This window comes from Plectropomus leopardus, chromosome 6 (assembly GCF_008729295.1).
Source record: "Plectropomus leopardus isolate mb chromosome 6, YSFRI_Pleo_2.0, whole genome shotgun sequence".
NCBI lineage: Eukaryota > Metazoa > Chordata > Actinopteri > Perciformes > Serranidae > Plectropomus > Plectropomus leopardus.
In genome coordinates this window covers 28731394-28753557 of record NC_056468.1, presented here as the reverse complement: position 1 = coordinate 28753557, position 22164 = coordinate 28731394, and the positions used below count along the sequence as shown (strand labels likewise).

Below are 22164 nucleotides of genomic sequence, written 5' to 3'. Positions count from 1 at the left end.
CTGCAGGCAGCAAAGCATAGGAATAGAAATCATCTCGAATTTAACTGTGTAATGTATCTAGTTAGAAAAACATCTCAAGTTATTAATAATGGGCCTCAGATCATGAACTGTGGCAAAGTTGTGCATGGATGTTGTGTCTGGTTTTATAAATACAACCCCATACTGTATAGGAGTGAGTTTGTGTGTCTTAATATGTATGTGTGTGAGAGTGTGTGTGTGTGTGTGTGTGTGTGTGTATGAGGGTAGAAATAAGAATTAAATTCAGATATAATCCTCACATTTAATGTGTAATTTGAACACGTACCTTGACCACGTCCACATCTGTTGAGCTGCAGGTGACTGAGTCATCCACCTCCCTCACCTGTCCATCGGTTTCCACGGTAACCAGTTTGATGGGCACCGCAACACGCCGACCTGTGAGGATGGCTGTGTTCACCACCTCTGTGTCCTACAGAAAGAACAAAAAAGAAAGAAAAATAATTCTTGAACCCTCAGTTTCTTCATGTTGCCACTTTATTACAGTCTACCAAGTTATGATACAACACTTTTTCTGAAAGAAGCAAAAGATATTTCGATATATTATTTACAGAATTTTTGTTTTCACAAGTTTAATTAAAAAAAAATGGTATTTTGAGAGTCAAACTGTCCCTGACTCATCAAACACTGTCGCTTTGGCAGTGATTTTGATGTCAAACAAGATGCAAAAAGACACCTTTCGCAGAGGTATGATATGCCACTGGAGGGCATCAGTATGAAACACGGCTGGTAACAATGTCATATAAGGAGCTGGAAAGTCCCTACAGGGCAGGAGCGAGGGGCAGTGGATGAAAGACGCAGGAGAGAAAAGAATACACAAGTAACAGAGACCAGGAGAGAGTTTTTAAGGAAGGAGAGAGAGAGAGAAAAGAGGTGATTATAAAACTTCATGATTAATGTAATCAGCATGATTACATTTGATTAGATCCTTCCAACAAAAATAGCACACACACACACACACACACACACACACACACAAACACACACACACACACACCTCAGTGCACAGTGTGCCGGCGTCAATCTTGATTATTTGGCATTGAGTTTCCAAGGGGGCATTTATCACCACCAACACACACCAGCCTGATTACAGGGTGTTTCGCTGGGCCCACTGTTTCTGGATGTTTGTGTGTATCTGCTATTTGACTCTAGTGGAATTCAGCTGAGCGCACAGGATGCCAACAGAGAAGATGAAGAAGAAATGCAGAATAAATGTATCACATTGTCCATGGTTCACTGTGTGTCTCCAGACACAGTTTGCATTGAAATGTTTTCAGTCCAAAATCTCTAAATGGAGAACGAGAATGTGTGTTTCTGTATATTTATCTTTGTGAGGAAAAATGTTCAGATCTTGCAAAAAGGCTGCACTTTTGTCACACTTGAATTCAGTTTAAGTAAAAATACCTGCACAACAATGTCAAAAATACTTTATACTAAGTAAAAGTTGTGGATTCCCATATTTCTTGTGTAAAGCACAGAGAAATCATGAGAAAAATCTACTTCTTCATAAATGTAATCATATCATATTAGTGTTTTAACTCTTTAAAGTGGAGCTTGTTTGAACTTAAACTACAGTAAGGAAGTTTTGCAGAAGTTGCCAACCTTTAGGTCAGGCCCTGGCCAAAGGTCACGGCATATAACTCTGATGGGTCATATGATGATTAATTAATTAAATGAAAAAAAAATTAATTAAATTAATTTTAAAAGCCGTGGCCATTGCCATAAATACCAAAGTCTGTCACTGAGTTGCTGCTCTTTCAAAATGAATTGGTGGGGCAGTGTTGCAGGTGATCACATCTTTGCTTCTGCGATCAATTATCTGATGCATTTTCACAATATATATCCAATTTTGTTGCTGTGCAATTTGTTTGATACTCTATCCACAAGGCTCAACCCAGAAAACTTCATTGAGCTCTTAAATATCACTTTTATCAATTTATCAATTTTTGGTGCAATGGTCTTTTCTATGTGCATTTATTTTTTCCGGTATATGGGTTTCAAACATAGTGTTTTAATCCCATATTACATTAACACTGCCATATGTAATAAATGTTATATCACAGACACAGTTACACATACTGTGTAAAAACCTACATAAATATGCAGAAACAGGTGGAGGAATAACACATATTTGCTTAGAACACATACGAATGTGCAAATAAAGAATAAATAGCACATCAGCGTAGAGTTACACACTTTCAGACACACATAACACAAATAGACCTAATAAGATCTGTGATGCACACACACTTTACATACACAAACTCAAAGGTTTAATCGCAATCGTGATCAGTGACAAGGTGCCACGTGCTCTATCTGTCTCTGCCATGCACCGCTCTGTGACCTTTACGTAATGAGAGCTCTCTGTCAAACATGTACAAAGACACTTTTTTAATCTATAATTCTCTTATTTTTCCTCTCTCTTTCATACACTCAGCTCAGCATTGCCTGAAATCAGAAATAGACACTGTAGATACATAACATGGCAGGACAAAGTTCTGCAGGTTTAAGGTGAGAAACAGGTGAGGAGAAGGAGGAGGAGAAGTGGGGACAAACAGGATTAAAAGCATGGAAAAGATGAAAGAGGGAGCGCAGGAGAGGAAGATGAAGGGCACAAAGAAAGTAGACGTGCCGAGAAAACAAAATGACGAATTAACAGGAAGATTCTTCTTCTGCCTCGAGGAGGGGAGAGCAGATGGAGGGATAAAAATCAAAGAGGGAGAGTGAATGTGTTTGCGTTAGTATGTAACCTATATGTGTATGTTAAAAATGTGTGTGTGTGTGTGTGTGTGTGTGTGTGTGTGGATCCCCAGGGCAGCAGCATATAGAGGTGCTACAGATAAAATCGTCTTTACATCACTGTTATCTACACCACAGGCCAATGAAATGACAACAACAAAAACATGTTTCTGTGGAGAACTTAAAAAATGAGTTATTAGAGTTTCATGTATTGTATTGCTGTCTCCTGCAAAACCCTTAAATCTGAGCTTCTTCCTTGACTAGAAATTCAGCTGAATTCAAATGGCCTTTAGATTGTTTTATCAGTATTTGGACTTTTTCTTTATCTGAATCAAGGCGCTATGGACAAAGGCGTTGTATGTATCAGGTATGGTGGTTGGAATGGCCAAAAAGCACAAAATTCTAATTAAATTAGAAGTAATTAAAGTAGAAACATATGGAGAAACAAAGGATACGTCTTCACAACAAGGTAACATAAAGAGCACAAAGGTCCCTTTACAGCGTTCAGGAGTGCTTGTGGATGGGGCCAACAAACCCTGGACTTTCACCTGCAAGCCGGGTGTTCACTTCCTGTACGAATGTCAAGCTAAACCATGATGCCTTTTGTAAACCTAACCACTTGCTTTTGTTGACATCCTGGCGTTGGTTGCCATGTCCTTTTGCTGCCTAAACCTGACCACTTCAACCTTTGTTGCGTAATCCTACACATATGCTTTTGTTGACATTGCAGCATTGCTATATGTGATGACCTAGGATGAGAACGTGTTACCAGCTCTGGTAGTTTATCAAGCAGTCATGCGAGAGGTCCTTACATCAATAAGTTTCTAGAACCAAATTTTCAAAACTGAATTCGAATTACAAGTGTTAAATTTTAGTTTGCCACTTTGGTGTGACTGTGCTTTAACACCTCATTCAGAGGAATACATGCAGGGTTCCCATATATTTCCATGGACAAAATTCAAAACTTTTTCAAGAACCCACAATAAAATTTCCATTTTGGAAAAGCATGTGCTTCACTGTGTCTATGGTATGGTTATGGTACTTTTGTAAACACATGAACACAGAGAGTCTTGCTGCCATAATATGTCACATATACATGTAACCTGTCTTAAAGGGGAAGGTTTAACCAGTATTAGTCATGGAAAATGAAAATGTCTGTGTTTTCCATTTGCATCAAAGAGCAAATGATTTGTTTAAGTTAGTTCAACCTACTTGACACTGTACGTCCTTCGATGTGACTATTGCACACCACAATGTCGATGCTGAAACGACATATGCAGGCAACTAAAACTGCGTTATGTCAACAGCTGATGCCGTGGAAGGTTGTTTTCAGAAGATTACTATAGCAATAAATTTAATAACACATAATAAAATTCCATGAATTTTTCCAAAACTTTAAAAGATTTTCAGCTATTTCCATGACTTTTCCAGGACTGGAAATGGGCTTGTGAAATTCCATAACTTTTCAAGGTTTTGCACAACCTTGGGAACCCTATACAAGTCAGCTGGTCCGACCTGGGTTGAACACTAACTGGCTCTGCATCTCTTGGCATCTCTAATAGGGATGGAAACATAATTGAATTATATTCATGTTTAACTATAATTGAACTGACTCCCTGAGGAGAGAGCGAGAGAGCGAGAGGGAGAGAGGGAGAAAGAGAGAGGGGAGAGAGAGAGAGAACGTAGGTGAGGGCGTCAAAGTGTCAGCACAAGCTCAAATAGACCGAAAATCAACCAAATCATGAAACCACTATACTGTATTCTCTGTGAAAGGTAACAGTGAGAGAATAGGTCCATGCATGTGCAGAAAACCTGCCTTATTAGCTCGTACTTAACTCTACAAGCGGGCTGTCTTTCTAAGTGCCTTATTAACCTCAATGTTAATAACAATTTAAGTTTACTAGCAAATACAAAGATGAATCACAGAGAGCAGAGAAAAGAGAGAAAAAGAGATGAGACAGAAGGAAGTAGAGTGAAAAAGCAGAAAATTAGAAAAATAGAGAAAGTGGGGGAAAAAAAGATAAAAACACAGCAGGAGGAAGAATATTAGAGCGAGAGCAAAGGAGACAGAAAGAGAGACAGAGAGAGAAAAGGGAAGAATTTCATGCCTGTCCAAGGGAATTATTAAGTGGCTCGTCAACAACTGGCTCCCTACTGCCTTCAAAAGCTGCTCCACACAGCACTGCGATAAGCTCAGAGGAGGTGTGTGTGTCTGTGTGTGTGTGGGGAGGTCTTGTGTGTCAAGTATTTCTATGTATGAATGAATCTGAGTTCATGTAGGTTCCTGCACCTGTGCATTTGTGCATGTGTGTGGGCATGTGCATGAGTGAGTCATAGAAAGAAATAGGGAGCAATAGAAAGAATAAATGTGTGTGTGTGTGTGTGCGCACACACACACATATGCATCCTGTACGCACTGACAAATACGTTTGAGTGTGCATAGTGCAGAGAGAAGTGAAGTCAAGGAAACAGCCTCTCTCCCCAATGAAGTTTATCCATGCATGTATGCATGTGTCTGTGTGCCCTGTAAGGTGTGTGCGATTTAAAGTGAAGCAACTAGAGCGAGACCACCCATCACAGGCACACACACACGCACACACACACACGCAGACACGAACACACAATGCCAAGCACACGTGCACACAGTGTTGTAAAAGAGTTGACAGTGAAAAAACTGGAGCTTTTTGCTCTTCTGTACAAATTCAATTCCAACTGTGACTTACAATACAAGTACGTAAGCAGTTCTCTTTCTGTCTCTTCTTCCTTCTCTGTCGCTCTATCACTCTTTTTTCTCTCTGTCTCTTGCTCTCTCTTTCCTCTGCACACACACGCAGAAATCAAAGTGCCATCTAATCTATGACTGTGTTTCCGGTAAATGCATTGGGACATTTACACACACACATACACATATCTACCCAATCTACTTCTCTGTTCATTCCTTAAATTGTCAAGTTTCTCATTTGGAGGAAATTGCTTGGAACATATACGACTTTCACTCTCCCTGCGCTCCCATTGTGACCTTTTCACCGCCGTCTGATAACATAAACACTGTGGCCTCAGGCTGCTTCTTGTGCTCCTCTAATGAATTCAGATCTCTAAGTTGTGTGATTTGAGCAGAATTGACAAAGATAATCATGCCCTATAGTCATTTTAAAGGGAGGTAAATGTTGGACTATACAGCAAAACGCTTGAGTCAAGTTTCCAAACTGCATTTACCAAAAGAATGTTGTCTCTGGATGTTTTTATGATGTCCAACCTCTCTCACGCGCAATTTGAAGAATATCAGCTTTTGCCATTTAGAGCTCCACAGACTCGATTTAACAGATTGAGGAACTAATTTGTGCCTCAGTCTGTCAACCTATTAAAAAGTACGGCCTTGACACACTCAGTGTGTGAGTCAAACACTGAAGGCAATACGGAGAGATTAGTGCATTGAACTGCATCCACTGTTTGTGATTTCTAAAAATGATTTGTAGAAATTTGTTTGTATAGTTTTACTGTTTTTGTTCATTTTAAGTTTTTATGTAAAATGTTTTGTATTTACGTGAAGCAGCTGACATCCTGGGCACAAGACAAACTTCAGATTTTTTTCTGACAATAAAGCAAAATCAAATCAAATCAAAATATAATTAGAACAAATCAAATATCAGTTCGGTTTCTTTTATTTTTTAAGTTATTTAAAAGTTAACATTTGAGAAAATCAAAAAATCTTTGATTACAAGCGTCATAGACATGGTTGAGATGGAGCCTGCCACACCTACTGTTAGGTTCAGAAGGCCATTATCAGGCCATCAAAAGGCGGTTCGTGTTTTTTGTTTGGTAGCGACCTCTTGTGACCATATCAATTATGCTAGAAGCAAAGGAGGAAGTATTTTTAAGAGAGAGAGAGTTCACATGGGGTGGGAGGGTTGGGTGGTGGATGGGTCAAACAAACACAGAACTTTCACCCAGGAGAGAGTGTGTGTGCTCCATGTCAAACCAAAAGTCAATGCTGACTTCTTTTTCTAAATCTTACAATGTAGTTTTATTGCCTAAACCTTACAAAAGTGGAAGAATTACCTAAAAATTTTGCAATGTTGAATATGCAATCGGCCATTTAATGGTCTGATAACACCTTTGAACCTAATAGTTGGTGTGGCAGGCCCCTTTTAACCCATACATATGTGCCTTAAAACCACAGATAATGTATATTTAATGGGCTGATGACATCCCAATTGGGTGCAAAGGGAGTCAGAGGGAGCTAGTCTGTTTTGTCTATTAAAAAACAGATACATTTTAAAAAATCACAGTTTGTTAAGACATAAACTTGTTCTACACAATTACATGCTGAATGCTGTGTTGTATACCTACAGCGGACAATGTGGTAAATTAAAAGCAATCAATTAATCAGTCCCTGTCCCTTTGGCAATGTCACACGCCTGTCATTGAGATGATAACACACACTCACACATACACAAACACAAACGTGTGTAGCAAACTCCACAATCATTATGCTGAAACAAATTGATGTAAAAACGCATTAAAGCCACTTAATACATTGATGAATTAATCAATTAACTAATTGAGAAAATTGTTAATGGAGTAAGTGGCTTTTACAGCAGGAAGTGACAAATGCCCTCCAGTAACAGACAGGAAATTTCATCCAAACCTGGCAATCTTACGTGATAACCATTTGCATTTGTCTGTGTGCACATGTACATGTGTGCACAAACAAGTAGGAAAGGACACATTGCATCAGTCCAGGAAGAAGCTGCACTGAAGTCGCTGTGGCCAATTGCCATCGTCACCTTCGCTGTTATCCATTTTCCATGTTAAATGTATAACGCTGTTGATCTCTTAACTGCTTATAACCTTTATTATTATACAAAAAGTGACAAGGAGAAGAAAACCATCAAAAAAAAAGAGGACAAAGAAGAAAGAAGAAGACTACAAAAGAGACATTGTGAGAAAATAAAAACAGCGGAAGAGTTCAAGGATGAGGGAGAGGACAGGAAGAGAAAAGTTTTATGTTACTAAAAATCTTCCCTTATGTCTTGACATAAGTAGGGCAATAAAGATGGGCTACAGATTGAGGGAGAGCAGTGTAATCAGATGGTTTATTGAGTGTCTGACCAGGGGCAAAGCAGCAAAACACTAAATACTGTATTCATCTGAATGTATATACAGTATTTGAGCGAGCAGGGCAGAATGATAATGAGCATTAGTGCTGCTCTCTGTGTAAGACATATATGAAGAAAAGGAAGAATTTCAAGAAATGTGGTTAAAATACTCTTTCCTTCCTATTACATTGGTTTGATTTGAATTCTGTGTGTTGAATCTCTTTCTAACTATACCACTTTTGCAATCTTATCTTTTCCGAGCTTTCCAAGCAAGCAAGTTTTGTTATGTATCTGCATCCGATTATAAAAGAGAACAAACACACGAGAATTAAACATTAAGAAAGCATGTGTGTGCATGAGTGAGTTTGAGAGAGAGTCTTAAAGATAACGTAACACACATCTGTGCGGAGAGGCCACAACAGAAGGCCAGAGAAATAAATTACATGTCTGTATTCATGTATGCTTTTTATTGCATTAGATGTGGCATTAATAAAGCAATAAAGCTAGTGAAGGTGTGCACGTGCGCAAATCAGATGTTCAGCATGTTACTGCTCCAATTCCACTTTCGCGGCCGGGTTAACACATTAATTGAGGTTGTTTCAAGTCCAGTTATCTTGCTACATTGACATAAACTTGGTTTATGTACTTTATAAAGGTGTTATTTCAATCTAGCGACACACAGTTTGCATATATATCTGGGAATATGCAACAGTAGCACTTACTCAAATAAAAAAAAAAAAAAGAAAAAAAAAAAGATGTGATGTAAAATGAAAAATCAGAATAAGTGTGCTTAAGTATCAATTAAGTTCCAACAAAAGCAGATGAATGTTGAGGTCAGGTAAGAAGAAAATTCAGTATAGAAACATGCATTTGTGACTTCGGCGTTTAACACATATTAACACAGATTAATGTTAAGACCTTGAATTCATCTAAAATGTGTTAGATTTTATTTCATTTTCAACGCTATGTTTTTCTCTGACTCACTCTGTTGGCACATCTGCCCAACCTGTACGTGTGCAAAGTGTTTCTTGCTGTGTAAATGTGTGTGTTCGCTCACACATGCGTGTGTGAGTGTGTGAGTGTGTCAGGGCTCAGCTGTGAAAGGAAAATTGGTTGAAGGCACTTAGCTGCAATTTACTACAGAACCATTAAACACATCAAGTGTATCGCACTTTCTTCGTGTGTGTAAGCACATGTTTCTGTGCGTGTGTTTGTGTGTGTGCTTGCTTGCATGTGCCTGTATATGCGGTATGACCCTGGACGCTATTTTAGATTTAACTGTCTTAATATATACTACACATGCTGACTGTATTCACATACACAAAAGTGCATGTGTATGTTGGTAGTGCAACTATTTTCAAACAATTGTATCAAGTATATTAAATTATTTAAAGAAGAGTTAATTTCAAATAAACTGTTTTGTTAAGAGTTGTATAGTTAGTCTTTTTTGTTGCCTGGATTAATGATATTTTGATTTAATTATTAAAATTGACTCTCTCTCTCTGACGGAGAAGCTATTTTAGGGCTTCAGTTACGCATCTATTCTTGTATTAAAGCTGCTCTCCAGCCGACTCCACTGAGAAAAACAGTAAATTTACCTCACTGAACATATGAGCTGCTGGTCTGCTGCTGCCACAATCAGTTAGTTTGTTTATTGTATTGTTTGACTTGAATAAATCTGAACAAAGTCACACAATATCCAATTTTTGGATTTAGGCAAGTAGAGCAGCAGCTTTTGTGTTCAGTGATGTAAAATTATTGTTGACCAGTGACACAATTTTGTTTTGAAGAGAACAATCATTATATGATTGAGTATAAAGGAAAAACAACAACAACAAAAACACATAAACATGGGTCAGTTCATGCATTTAACAAATAACTAGCACTGTTATGTGGTGACACAAGAACAGTCATAGTCCATGTGAAGAATTACAGCAAGTCATATAACATGATTAACATGAAGTGTAATCAGCAGGCCATACTTTATTCAACTTTCATAATGGACCAAATAAAAAAACTTTTTATTGCCAGTTAAGTTGAACTGTAAGTGAACCTTTTATTTTTTAATGTACAACCATGTTCCCTAAATAGCTAAAGAGCAGTAACTGCTTTAGAGAAAAACAGTTAAAGTGATAAAACATTACTTTGTGGTCTTCATCTTCATTATCATCTTCCCTGACTAAAGTATTCTTGCTACAAAAAGACAGCAGGAAATTAAGCTTTCCCACCAGCCGGGGGCGAGTGATTTAGAGAATGGAAAGAGTTCAGAGGAGTTAAAGTTTAGAAAAGAGAAATGAAGACATTTGGCTACAACTCAGTTTAGAAGTGTCATTTTTTTATATTCACTTACAGCAAACCATAAAATCTTTGGCCTCGACATCATTAAGTAAGATTTTCCCAGTTATTTCTATAATAATATATATTTTTTCTGTCTTACATTATTTAACATTATAACTTACTGACTACTGTCGAGTGGAATGCAGCAACAACAAATTATTTTACTTTAGCCGCGTTGGTTCTGTGTCTCTCCTAATGTCTCTTGTTATCTATTCTTGAAGAGAGTCTTGGAGCAAAGTTCTAGAAATAGCTTGTTTCTGCATTTTGGTCTTGTTGAAGTAAATGAACCTCGACTTTAACTGATATTGTGATTCAGCAGAGCAGCTGCCCCGTGCCCCATAAGTCAATACTGTTTACTAGAGACTGTCGTTCTAACGTGCAAACAGTAGTGTCATCAATATCACATCAGTTCCTCACGTCTATGAACACAGACAGTCTGCACGTGTGTGCTTCAGTACGTGGTCATCCTTGAATATCTAGTAATAGGAAGATGTGTGCATGTAGAGGCATGTTAAAGTGTGCTGTCTGTTGGATGCAGCAAATTTTATACACCACTTTGCAAAAAGAACCAGTGATACCAGTTGGTATAATTGGGTGTCTGTCTGCTGCAGCACAAAATTCAAATAGTTGCTATGGAAACTGTGATAAACAAGAAATTCATTGTTTTTTGGAGTTGAAATCAAACAATGCAATGCGTGTTTCATTGTCTGGGTTGATTTCAAACACAGTGCTGTGTGTTGAAATAATTAGAAAAATTCCCAGTGTGAATGAATGGGAAGTCAGAAAGGGACTTGGAATAGCCTAGCTGAGGCCAGCTTTGGCATATGGGATCTTTGTCAGGGGTCAGAGTTGTCATTTTTGTGTTTTGATTGGTTGCAAACCTCAAGGCAGGTCTGGCATAATAAAAGCCAGCCTGTTCTCTTTCTGAAGTCATCAAATACTGGTGCCTTGTCAGTGATTTTGGCATTAGACACCGACGGCAAAAGCGACCTTTCAGTCAATTTGTAACACGGCCGGATGAAAATTTTTCTGTGTTATGATATGTTGCTGGTCGGCTGGACAGCACCAGGATGATCTATGGACTTGTAGCATTAGTTAATGACGTGGCTTGGTGGCACCTGTCCTCTGTGTATGATATGCTGCCGGACAGCGTCAGGTTGAAATGCTGCCAGTAACAATTTAGAGTATTGGTTGAAACAGGAATAGGGAGTATTGATAGGCAACAGATGGTATTCAGCTTATGTTGTGGCCCACTGGTAGCTAATACAGCCATAAGGCTCAGTGGTAATTAAAACCCCTGACCTGAAATCCAATCATTTTACCACTGCTACCTTTGCAGTGAGACCACTCAGGTGGAACACTCTTCATGCTTACTTAGTGCTTTGTCGCAGACAGAACTGGAAGACCTTTAAACATCTTGTTTGCCTTTTATCGTAGTGTCTTCTGCATCGTCTCCCTCTCCTCACTCTTCAATCTTCAACCTCGGATAGAAACACTCGGATAAAGCTGGGTATTTGCTGTCTAGTCTCAGTGAGTTTTCTAATTGATCTAGATTCTGCCATCCCTCATACGTATGTCAGCCTCAGTGAGGTTCAACCTTCTGTTAATGTTAATTATTTAGGGGCAGTAGTTCAGTCTGTAGGGACTCAAACTGGCAGAGCGAAGGGTGGTCTTTTCAAGTTCAGTGCAGATCAGGACTGGAATGTGGCATGGTAGCTGGAAAGGTGCCTGTTGCCATTTAGCAAGGCATCGAAATCCTTATTGCTCGGAGCACCTGTGTGCATCAGTACAACAATAATGCTGTAAGTTCTGTGAGTGCATGTGTTTATTTCAGGCCTGTGTTTGTGTGTGTGTGGGAATGAAAAAAGCAAATTTCTCCAAGAGGGATTAATAAAGTATACCTTCTACCCTCCTCCAATCAGCTGACCTCAGTAAAGCTATATCTCCCACAACGCCTGCCTTTTCATACCTGTACCCATTATCTGTTCACCTTTTACCCGCCTGCCTGTTTTTCCGATTACCAGCCTTGGATGCTTGAGGGCTGCACTAAGAAGCAGGTTCAACAGAGTCAGGGTTTCTTTGCCTGAGCTGGCTCGACAAAACCTAAAGCCTCAGTGAGAGATAACAGGTACCACGAAGGCGGTTATGAACTGTCTCTGTTAACCCAGATTTTCTTCTCTAGGTTGACATATTCCCATGAAAGGAGGTGTTTTGTGCATCATTTGACTGTTCCCATATGAACTGATTGCATGCCACTTATTTCCACTTGTGAAGAATATGATGCAAAAAAACACATTGTTGCCACAAATAAGGCAAGAGAGGAATGCTGGCGGATGTTTACTAGTTGTATAAAGTGGTTTTTATCTTTATTTTACCACTCAGTGTACTCATAATGCCTAAGGTTTGTTTCTAACATGATTACTGCACATTCTACAGCTCTTCAACGTTGAATTTGATGCAAATGTTTTACTCTGGGTGAATGTGACATGCAGTGTTAAAGTGCTTTGGGTGGTCAATAAGACTAGAAAAGCGCTATACAAGTAAAGTCCATTTACCATTTACTCTAAATATCAGGTCTGACACTGTCCCATAATGAAGGATATGTGAAAATTACCTGAGTGAATTTCTTTCTGTGAAAAAACTGCTGTCTATATTCTGCTGCAATGTGACCACAGCATGTTAAAAAGACAGACAGTCGTAATGAAAAGAGATGGGCTGAGGGGAGGGTCGAAGGAAAACACAAGAAAGATGCAGAAAGGAAGAAGGATTTGGATCGAATATTTGGAAAGGAAGTGAGACAAAGGAAGAGAAATGATGGAGTGAACGGAGAAAAAAGAACAAATATTGAAGAAATGGGAGAAGGAGGAGGAAATGTGAAAAGAGGAAAAAAGGATCATGAGGTCTAAATACTGAAGAGGAGGAGGAGAAAAAGAGGGAGGGGAGGTGGGAGGGAGAGAGACAGATGAGGGAGGTGACATCTGGGCGAGCTGCCTAGACAAGATAGAGGTTTTGGACTCTGTGTGTGTGTGTGTGTGTGTGTGTGTGTGTGTGTGTGTGATATGTCAGGGATAAATGGCTATTATCACTATGACAATGTTAATTACAGCCAGACTATTAGGCCTGAGGAGTGCCGGCTCATTTATTTGGCTGCAACACAGTTGTGTGTGGGTGTGTGCATGTTTAAGTGTGTGCCTATGCCATTTTTGTATACTTGTGAATGTATGCGTGTGTGTGTGTGTGTGTCTGCGTGGGCGTGATAGCATCAAATCTATTTGTTAGACAGAGTAATTACTTCAGGCTTCGGCCAAACGCTGAAATGTTTCTTGTGATCTATAAGACTTCAGACTAATCATTACTAACTGAGAGCGAGCCAAATTTCCACTCCTTCATTCGGAGTTATTTTAAGACTTTCATATCCCATGTTTTCCCCCTATGGAATCAAAAGGTTATTAGTGCAATGGTGGGTGTGATTTTTCCCCCCGCATTTCATCTGGAAAAATATTGATTGAGCTTGTGTGCTTCACATGTTCACACTTTAGAACTGTCTAGTATGCAGTGCAAGGAGGCATAAATGGGGTATCACGTATGAGGTCAAAAAAGGGCTAAAAAGATGTCGAAATTGTAAAATTAAATTCTTAAATAACCTCACAGTTTGCATTTTTCATGGTGCATGAATGGTTAACAAACAAACAAAAAAATGGTCAAATTCCCAAATATATAGAGTACAAAAAACAAACAAACAAACAAAAAAAGCACCCATGGACAGAGTCCAAAATTAACACCCACCAAGTGCCAAATGTAGGTAGATTCTCTGTCTGCCAGGTAAATCTCGAAAAGGGTATCTGTAGGGTTGCAACGGAATGAGATTTTCACTGTTTAATAACCGTACTGTAAAAAGCCGTTTCACAGATACAGGATTACACATTTATTATTATGTTAATCTGTTACAATGAACCTTAAACGAATGAAAGGTGAAGGGCTTTTTTGGTTGAGCAAACACTTTGTTATAGCCTAACCAAACGTGAAAACATTTGTTATGGAAGTTTGCGTAAAAAGTTTGACAGACATTCGAGGGGAAGATTATTTGCATGCCCAGGTTAGATTCTTGACATTTTTGTATAAATGTTATGTTTATATTGTATATAAATAAATATACACGGTATAATAACCATCAATTTTAATACCAAATACCAATAACAAGCCAACAGTTTGAAGGTATACTGCTGCAAACCTAGTTATCTCCTGCAACAGTGGGTAAATGTTTGTACCCAATATAATCATGTAACTGCTAATCTGCACACACACACACAGATGTGTATTTGCAAATACCTAAGCAGCATTTCTCTCAAGCATGGTGAGTCAAAAAGTTAATGTCAGACACTGATTGTAGAAGCAATTTAAGAATGTGTAAACACAATTTGTGCCAGAATGATGATTGGCCTTGTTGTTACACAAAAAGTCTAGGGAAGAAAGAAGATAAGTGAATACCTGTGTATATGTTCGCTGGGACCTTGAAACAAAAAGTCAAAGTTGGTGTGTTATGTTAGTTATAGATTACATGGATTTAGTCTCAACAGCTCAATCTGAGGTAAAGATGCAGCTTTATTTATATGTAGATTGATGTCATACAGGAGACAGTTTATCAACATGGTGAGTTTAAATGTTAGTCAAACAACAACAAACACAAGTCAAGATATAAAAAAAAAGAGTGGTAATATGAGAATAAACTAGTACATTTACACAGTTATTCATTTAACTATTAACTTAGTTATTGCATTTTTTCTTGGAAAATAATTAGTATGTTCTTACTAAATCCCCACTTTATCCTTTTGATACCATAAATTGTTTCTTGAAATTATAACCTTATTCTCGTAAAATTATGACTATATTCTTGGGATCTTATTTCACTTTCACTTATATGAAGTTGATTTGCTTGGTTTACAATAAAGAGTGGAAGTCGGCTGGAAACATCCAGCCTGGCTCTGTCCACAAATGTTGAAACTGTAGAAACAGTGCAAAAACAGAAATGTTAAGAAAAAAAAAAAGACAATTTGTGGTTTTGTTACTTGCTGCACCTTCTGACTGGTGATCAACAGGCAGGTACAGTGTCATAGACAGAATCATGCTGTCATTGTCACTAACAATACCGAGAAGAAGCACATTTATCTTATTGCAAATGCACTCGAGTAAAGGAAAAAGTATTCTGCAAAACAATATACTTAAAAGTTTAACAAATAGTCAAATATGAGCAATGAAGTAAATGTTATGTGTTTCTACCCACCATTAGTTGCCAAACTGCAAATATCAAGGAGTTCACATCATTATTTTTCATATTATTACTATCATTATGTTGCGTGTGAACACATACTGCACTTCCATACAACATTTCACAGCAACTGCCAGCACTTCTCAGTGTTTATTAGGCATAATTGCATGAACTAGGCTCAACATAATGTGTGGGTGTGTAGGACTGATGAGAGCTGAGAACAGGCGTGGATAGGAGGGCGTTTTTGAAGGTACTGTTGATCCTTGTGTGACTAATTCAACCACACACTGTGAGATGAAACATGTCCAATTGATAACGTCAAGGCAATAAACTCCCAGCTGGTGGGTGGACAACAGTGTGAGACTTTGATTGTATCAGGTGTGCGAAATGTGAATGTGTGCAGCTGTGTGAATCTGAGGAAGGATATTGCTCAAAACGAGCACTGATGCTCATTGCTAGTGTATAAAAGACGGGTAAAAATGCCGATACTATGGCTGCTCACAACAAACAGCGCTATCAGTTCCTTTTTCTCTTTTACAGAAAGAGATAAAAGACGTATTTTGATGAAACACCTAAAAAATATTTTTGAGAAATATTGAAAATACATAAAGAAATAATGAAACAAGAAACACTGGGTTATAAGATAAGAACTAAAAACACATGTTTTCAGTTCCCATCTTTCAACTGCTTTTTGGATACCGTCTCTTACCTATATGATATAAGCACCAGACTGTCAACAACCGATACACACATACTTCACCTACTTCCTTACCTTTTTACTGGTAGAATGGAAAGCAATAGAAAATATGTCTCTATTCATTTTATGAGTTTTTATGGTGGACATTACGATAACTGTAATCTGGAGTTATTCATTGTATTATAAACGGTAAAATATTAAAGGAATAGTTCACCCTCCAAATAAAAATCTATATATCAGTTACTCACTCTGTGATCATTTTTCTCGCATACCTCTGGTGAACAAAGAATCCAAAAAAAGAGACAATTCTTGATGGACTGAAGTCATAGGGGGTCCAGCAGTAAAACTAAATCAAAACATCTGTTTTAAAACTCTCATACTACTTGTGCAGTATAATCCAAGTCTCATTTATCAAGTCTTATGCTCAGTTTTTCCCAAAGAGATGCACTTTCCCATGGGGATGTAAAATTAGTGTAGTGTCCACAGACAAGCAGGTGGGACAGCAAAGGACAGCAAGATACTGGCTGCAGAAGTAAAGAGGTTTAAGATGAGGAGAGGCAATGGAAACCTTTTCACCTCACTGGCACACATTTTAATCTACAGCATTCGCTTTGCTTAATGTGGAACAGAACTAAAGGTCAAACGTATCTTTGCTCTCTACAGAGCCAGACTCCATTTACAAAAACAGTAGTTTAACCTTGCTGAACACATGAGCTGCTGGTCTACAACTGCCTAGATCTGTAGTGTGTTTGTCTTACCATGTGACTTTGGTGAATCCAAACTATCTCTTTAAAACACAAAAGTCACCTAATAACACAAACAAACTAACTGATAGAGATGGCAGTAGACCAGCAGCTGCAGGTGTCAGTGAGATTAAAATTACTGTCTTTGTCAATGGACTCTGGCTTTGAAGAGAGCATAAGTTTCACATTTAGTTCAGTTTCCTGTCGGAAAGAGCTGTCTGTTTGGAAAGTACTGAACATATGACTGGTTAAATGAGACTTTGATTACTAAGGTTTTGATAAAGTTTTGCTGTTTTTAAATGCAGACCCCATGACGTCAAGTCATTAAGTTTTGTCTCAGTTTTAGGAATCTTCATTCACTGAAGGCATGCAAGAAGCAATTTTTTTTTTTAAAAATTAAATGTAACATGGGGTAAATATTGATATACAAATGTTAATTTTGTGGGGTATTCCTTTAAGCTTGATCCTTTAAACTAGATTTATAGGCAAATTACTTTTGGTTTCACAGCTTTTTTAGTGTTTCCCTCTGCACTTTGTCTTTTTTTGCATACATTTTATTATGTGTGTCTTTCTCTGTGCTAATCTGTGTACCGTAGCAGTTGTCCAGTAATAGAAAGGCCAGCTCCTTTGCTAATTTTAGACAAAACAGAGCATGAACATGAGTTGAAGGACTATACTGTGGATTAAATTATGTACTGACGTACATGAGTCACATGACAAGGTTTTCACCGCCTCTGCTCATTTTAAACCTCTTCACCTCTGTAGTCAATGTCTTGCTGTCCCTTGCTGTCTCACCTGCCTGTCAGTCACAACACTAATTGCAGCTGCTAACGAGATGCTAAGGAGCCCATAGGGGTATCTGGAAGTCAATCACCCTTTTGCTAGGGCAATTAGCACATGGCTAACCTACTTCCTTCCTGTCCGACTGCCAGCATGGAAAGCAGGGGTTGATTCTTTGAACCGACACAAGCACACACAATGCGTGTGTTCATATCACAAACACACCTATGCACGCACGCACGCACACGCGCACGCACGCACACAGAGGTGCTAATGGGGCCAAAAGGATAAGTCTTCTTGGGGGGAGTGTTTAGATTTGCCAGTAGTAATTATGCACACAGCTAATTAGAGCAGGTAATTAGACAGACAGACTGGTATTGTTTTAAGCATTTTCTCAGACACCATTTCACAGGGAAAATGTAAGTGAAATCACATTAAGTGTTTGTGAAGGCATACAGTGTCTGTGTATATGTATGCATGTATTCTAACGCATACTCATATTTCTGTGTGTATGTCAGTGACTTTTTGCTTTATTTGTTATAAGATTGTGTATTTGTGTGGATTTGACCCTTAATTACCTTAAAAATGAGATTAACATGTATCAGATGTGAATAATTGCAAATGCTTGATTGAGTTTTTAGACCATGAATGCTTCCACTTACTGTAAATGTTACCTTGTCAACATAATTACATGTAATCTATGTAAATGTCAAGTCATGAAACGTGAATTTAAGACTGGTGATTTCTGGAAATTAAAAACAAATTTTACATGCAAAATGTATAATGAGATAATTGTAAGATAATGTTTGACCTGAAATAATTAGGATTGAAAGCTATGACAAATTTGCTTATATTTATGTGTATTTATTATGCAAAAATACAACTTTACATCAGGGTTGTTATTAAATATTTGTCATTGGGGCCTTATTCACCTTCTGTGACTCACACTCCACAGGAGAAATTTTCTAGAAACTTAACAGCTAAACTCACCATTTTACAGTATTTTGAAAGAAAAATCTTCAATCAGGACTTCTCAAAGTTTTTTAATGCTGAGTGGCATTTTAAGGAGCCAGCATATTATTTTTATGATTTCTTTTGATAACATACGAACATGACATATGAATACTTAGCAAAATCTTCATTTTTTTCTGGTTTTAATGTTTAAAGCACTCTGTGTTACAGCCCGCCTGTATGAAAAGTGATATATAAAAGAAGTCTGATTGATTGATTGATTTAACAGTCTTGTTTTGCGTAAGACTCATAGTTTTCTACTTTTAAATACACTTTATGTAATGAAACACAGACACAAAACAGTGTTTGATAATGATTGTACCCACAGTGCTCGAGCAGCAGCTTCTACTAGAGCACCCACAGGCCACTTGCACAAACCACATACAGAACTGCAGTACACCGTAACACTAAAACTGGTAGTAATAAAAATAATGGTATGTTGTAATGTTTAATTAGGATCTTACATGGTGGTGTGTGATTGCTGGTCAAAGCACAACATATTTTTTTCATTTAAATGTTATCTTGCATCCAGTATGTTCTCATTCCAAGTTATCACACACTGCCACTTTGCAGTGGACTTTTACGTACAAATATTACACTCTAGGTTATTTCTCTTTACATTTGGGGATGCTGCTAACGTCATGTCAACACAAGCACAAGGTGGGATTATGCTGCAGGTGGTTATGTTTAGGCAACAACAGCACATGGCAACCAAAGCCAGGACGTCAGCAAACCCACATGCTGGCACGGATGGTTAGGATTAGGGGAAGGAGGCACATGGTAAAGGAGAGGGGAAAAAAAATCACATTTAGATGGGAGGCAAACATTGGACTCCTGCATGAAAGTCCAGGGTTTGTTGGACCCATCCATCGCCCCTCACGCCCAGCGGGCAGGTTCCATCTGGCTGCGTTCTCAAGTGGCACTTCTGGTGCCGTCTGGACATAAAATAACACCGCGGCCAGTTATGTCTGGCTGCATTATCACCATCCTGCCACGTGTCATGCGGTGGCTTTTGGCATCAAAAAATTACGCTAAAAGCACTGTCAAAGCAGCACTATTTCATGGAATGAGAACAAGCTGTTTAATCCGTATAATAGTTCACACACATGTGACCCCCCCACAATATATTAGAACTACTGCATGGATTTACATAAAATAAACACACCGTATTTAAGAATGGCTAGGACATTTTCAACGACTTATTTGGTTGAACAGATTGCATCATGGACAGAACTGGATTCATATTCCTAAAAGCACAGCTGCTAACTGATGTTATGGGATATATTGTCACACAAAGACTTCATAATGAATACATTAGTGTGTTGTCTTTTATTATTTTCTGTTATTGGGGCTCTTTGACTCTAATCCCTGCATATATTACTTGGGTCCCTCGGTTTTTGGTCATCTGAAAAATCCAATTTGTACCACTGTGGCACTTAGGCCAAGTCAAAATGGATAAGAGCATCTGCTAAATGACTGAAATACAAAATGGAAATGTAAAAAGCAGCTGACATTTTGCTCTCCTCTTCACAAATTTATGAAACGCGAAAACACGGAGGGAGATGGTGGGGAAGGGAGAGAGACACAAAAATGGATGGATGGAGTCAGGGAGGGGAGAGCGTGAGCGAGGGTGGGGGAATAAATAGAGGGAGGGGACTGTGAAAGGAGAGAGTAATTTTGAGAAGTCAAATTGAGAGGGAGGGGGAGACAGAGAGATAGAGCAGGAGGGAGGAGGGATGAAGACATTTGGTAGATATGAAAGCTAACAGCCCGTCCAAAACTCCACACACGCGCACGCACGCACGCACGCACACACACACACACACACACACACACACACACACACACACGCACACACAAACACACACACACACACACACCCATACAAACCACTCTTGCAAAGATCCAGGGAGAATTGTACTTTCAATTTCCAGACCCCTAATTGCATTAGAACTGCCCTGCTCTCGTCTCCTCTCTCTCCGCTGCTCTTTTCTCTATGTCGCTCGCTCTTTTCTCTCTTCCTCTATGCTGCCCAGGACTTCCAAGGGACTATTACATGGTGCTCTGCACCTCCGCTGGGCCCTTCTCTTTCTCTCCATCTTCCTCTTTCTCTACAGCACACTCACTCTCTCCCCTCTGTGCCCACTTCTACCACTTGTCCAATTTCCTCCCTCTTGTGCGATCTCTTTCTTCTCCCTCTCTTTACTTCTACATCCTTCTCTCCCTTTGTCTCCCTTTTCTTTTTACTTCTTTCAATTAATCAGCCCCCTCCTTTTTCCGTCTGTTCTCTTTCCTGCCAACGCCTATCACTTCAACCTCCCTTTTCCCACCCCCTCACCCTGCCTATTTTGAACTAGTCAATTTTTTCTTTCTCCACGTTGTCTCTCTGTGTCACCTCATCGTCTGTCTGTTGGTTTCCACCCACTTCTGTTATCAAACTAAGCTAATTTCATTTGAAAGAAACTCATTTTCATTGTATAGGGCATCTTCAAGTCTTTTTATCCTCTACCTTCTTCCTGACAAGTTTAGTCATTTGTGCTGCAGCTCTTGACTTAAATCTTAAAATGTTTGTATTAAGAACTTTGACACTTTTAAAGATAATTACCTGAAAATTAGAATAAAACCCCAAAGAAAATAACGTTTTTTAAAAAAGGAAATTACCTGAAAAGTCCTTAAAGAATAATAATAAATCTGTAAAATAATACAACGTACATGGTACCTTGTATTATTTTACAGACTTAATAATAATTTAAATTACAGATTTAATAATAATTTTGAATATATAATTACAATAATTATAATTATAGTTTTTTGAAAATCTTCCCTTTGCTGTTTTAAAAACTCTTTCAAAAAATATTCCACGACTGCTAATTTCTTGCAATTTGTTGCTCATTGCCTTTTTTGTTTTTCAAATCCTCAAACTAATTTGCTCATATTTTGAAGATTTAAATACTTGTGAAGTTGTCTGAACACAGCACAAGAAAAGTGATGTCGATACAGGTTTCAAAGAGTTAACTCTAAGCTGTTACCCTGGTGGTGAGACTCTCCTGTTCAGACTGTCGCTGATGTCAACCGGAGCACAGCGCTCAGTCGCGAACTACCCTGGTACAGCCGCTTTAGTGGCCCATGAGGGCACTGTGGTTTGACTAAGCAGCTCCCGGGTGGGATTAAATGTAACTGAGCATGAAGGAGTCTGTTCTCAGTTTCTGATTTGGTTCATGAAAAGTCAAATCAGCAAATCTTGTCTGGAAATAAGAGCTTTTTGTCTCTCTCCATTACTCAGTCTGATTCAGCTTATCTTCCTTCACTCCAACAGAAGCTCATGTTGCAAACCTTCGAAATTTTAGTCTGTTTCACGTGTATTTTCATTCAACATCCATAAACTGCAGTGAGTGACGCTGCTTTTCAGTTCTCCTCTCCCTTGAAAAATGAAATCAACTGTAGTGTTTGGTGAGA

The 22164-nt window shown here is 38.5% G+C and overlaps 1 protein-coding gene across 1 annotated transcript in view; it reads right to left on the bottom strand.

Moving 5' to 3' along the window:
- si:dkey-215k6.1 (transmembrane protein 132C) overlaps positions 1 to 22164 on the bottom strand; it is a 322194-nt gene that overhangs the window by 58531 nt on the left and 241499 nt on the right. Inside the window, exon 8 of the mRNA XM_042488311.1 lies at positions 305 to 448. Coding sequence (XP_042344245.1) covers positions 305 to 448 — 144 coding nt within the window. The remainder of the gene's footprint in view (positions 1 to 304; positions 449 to 22164) is intronic.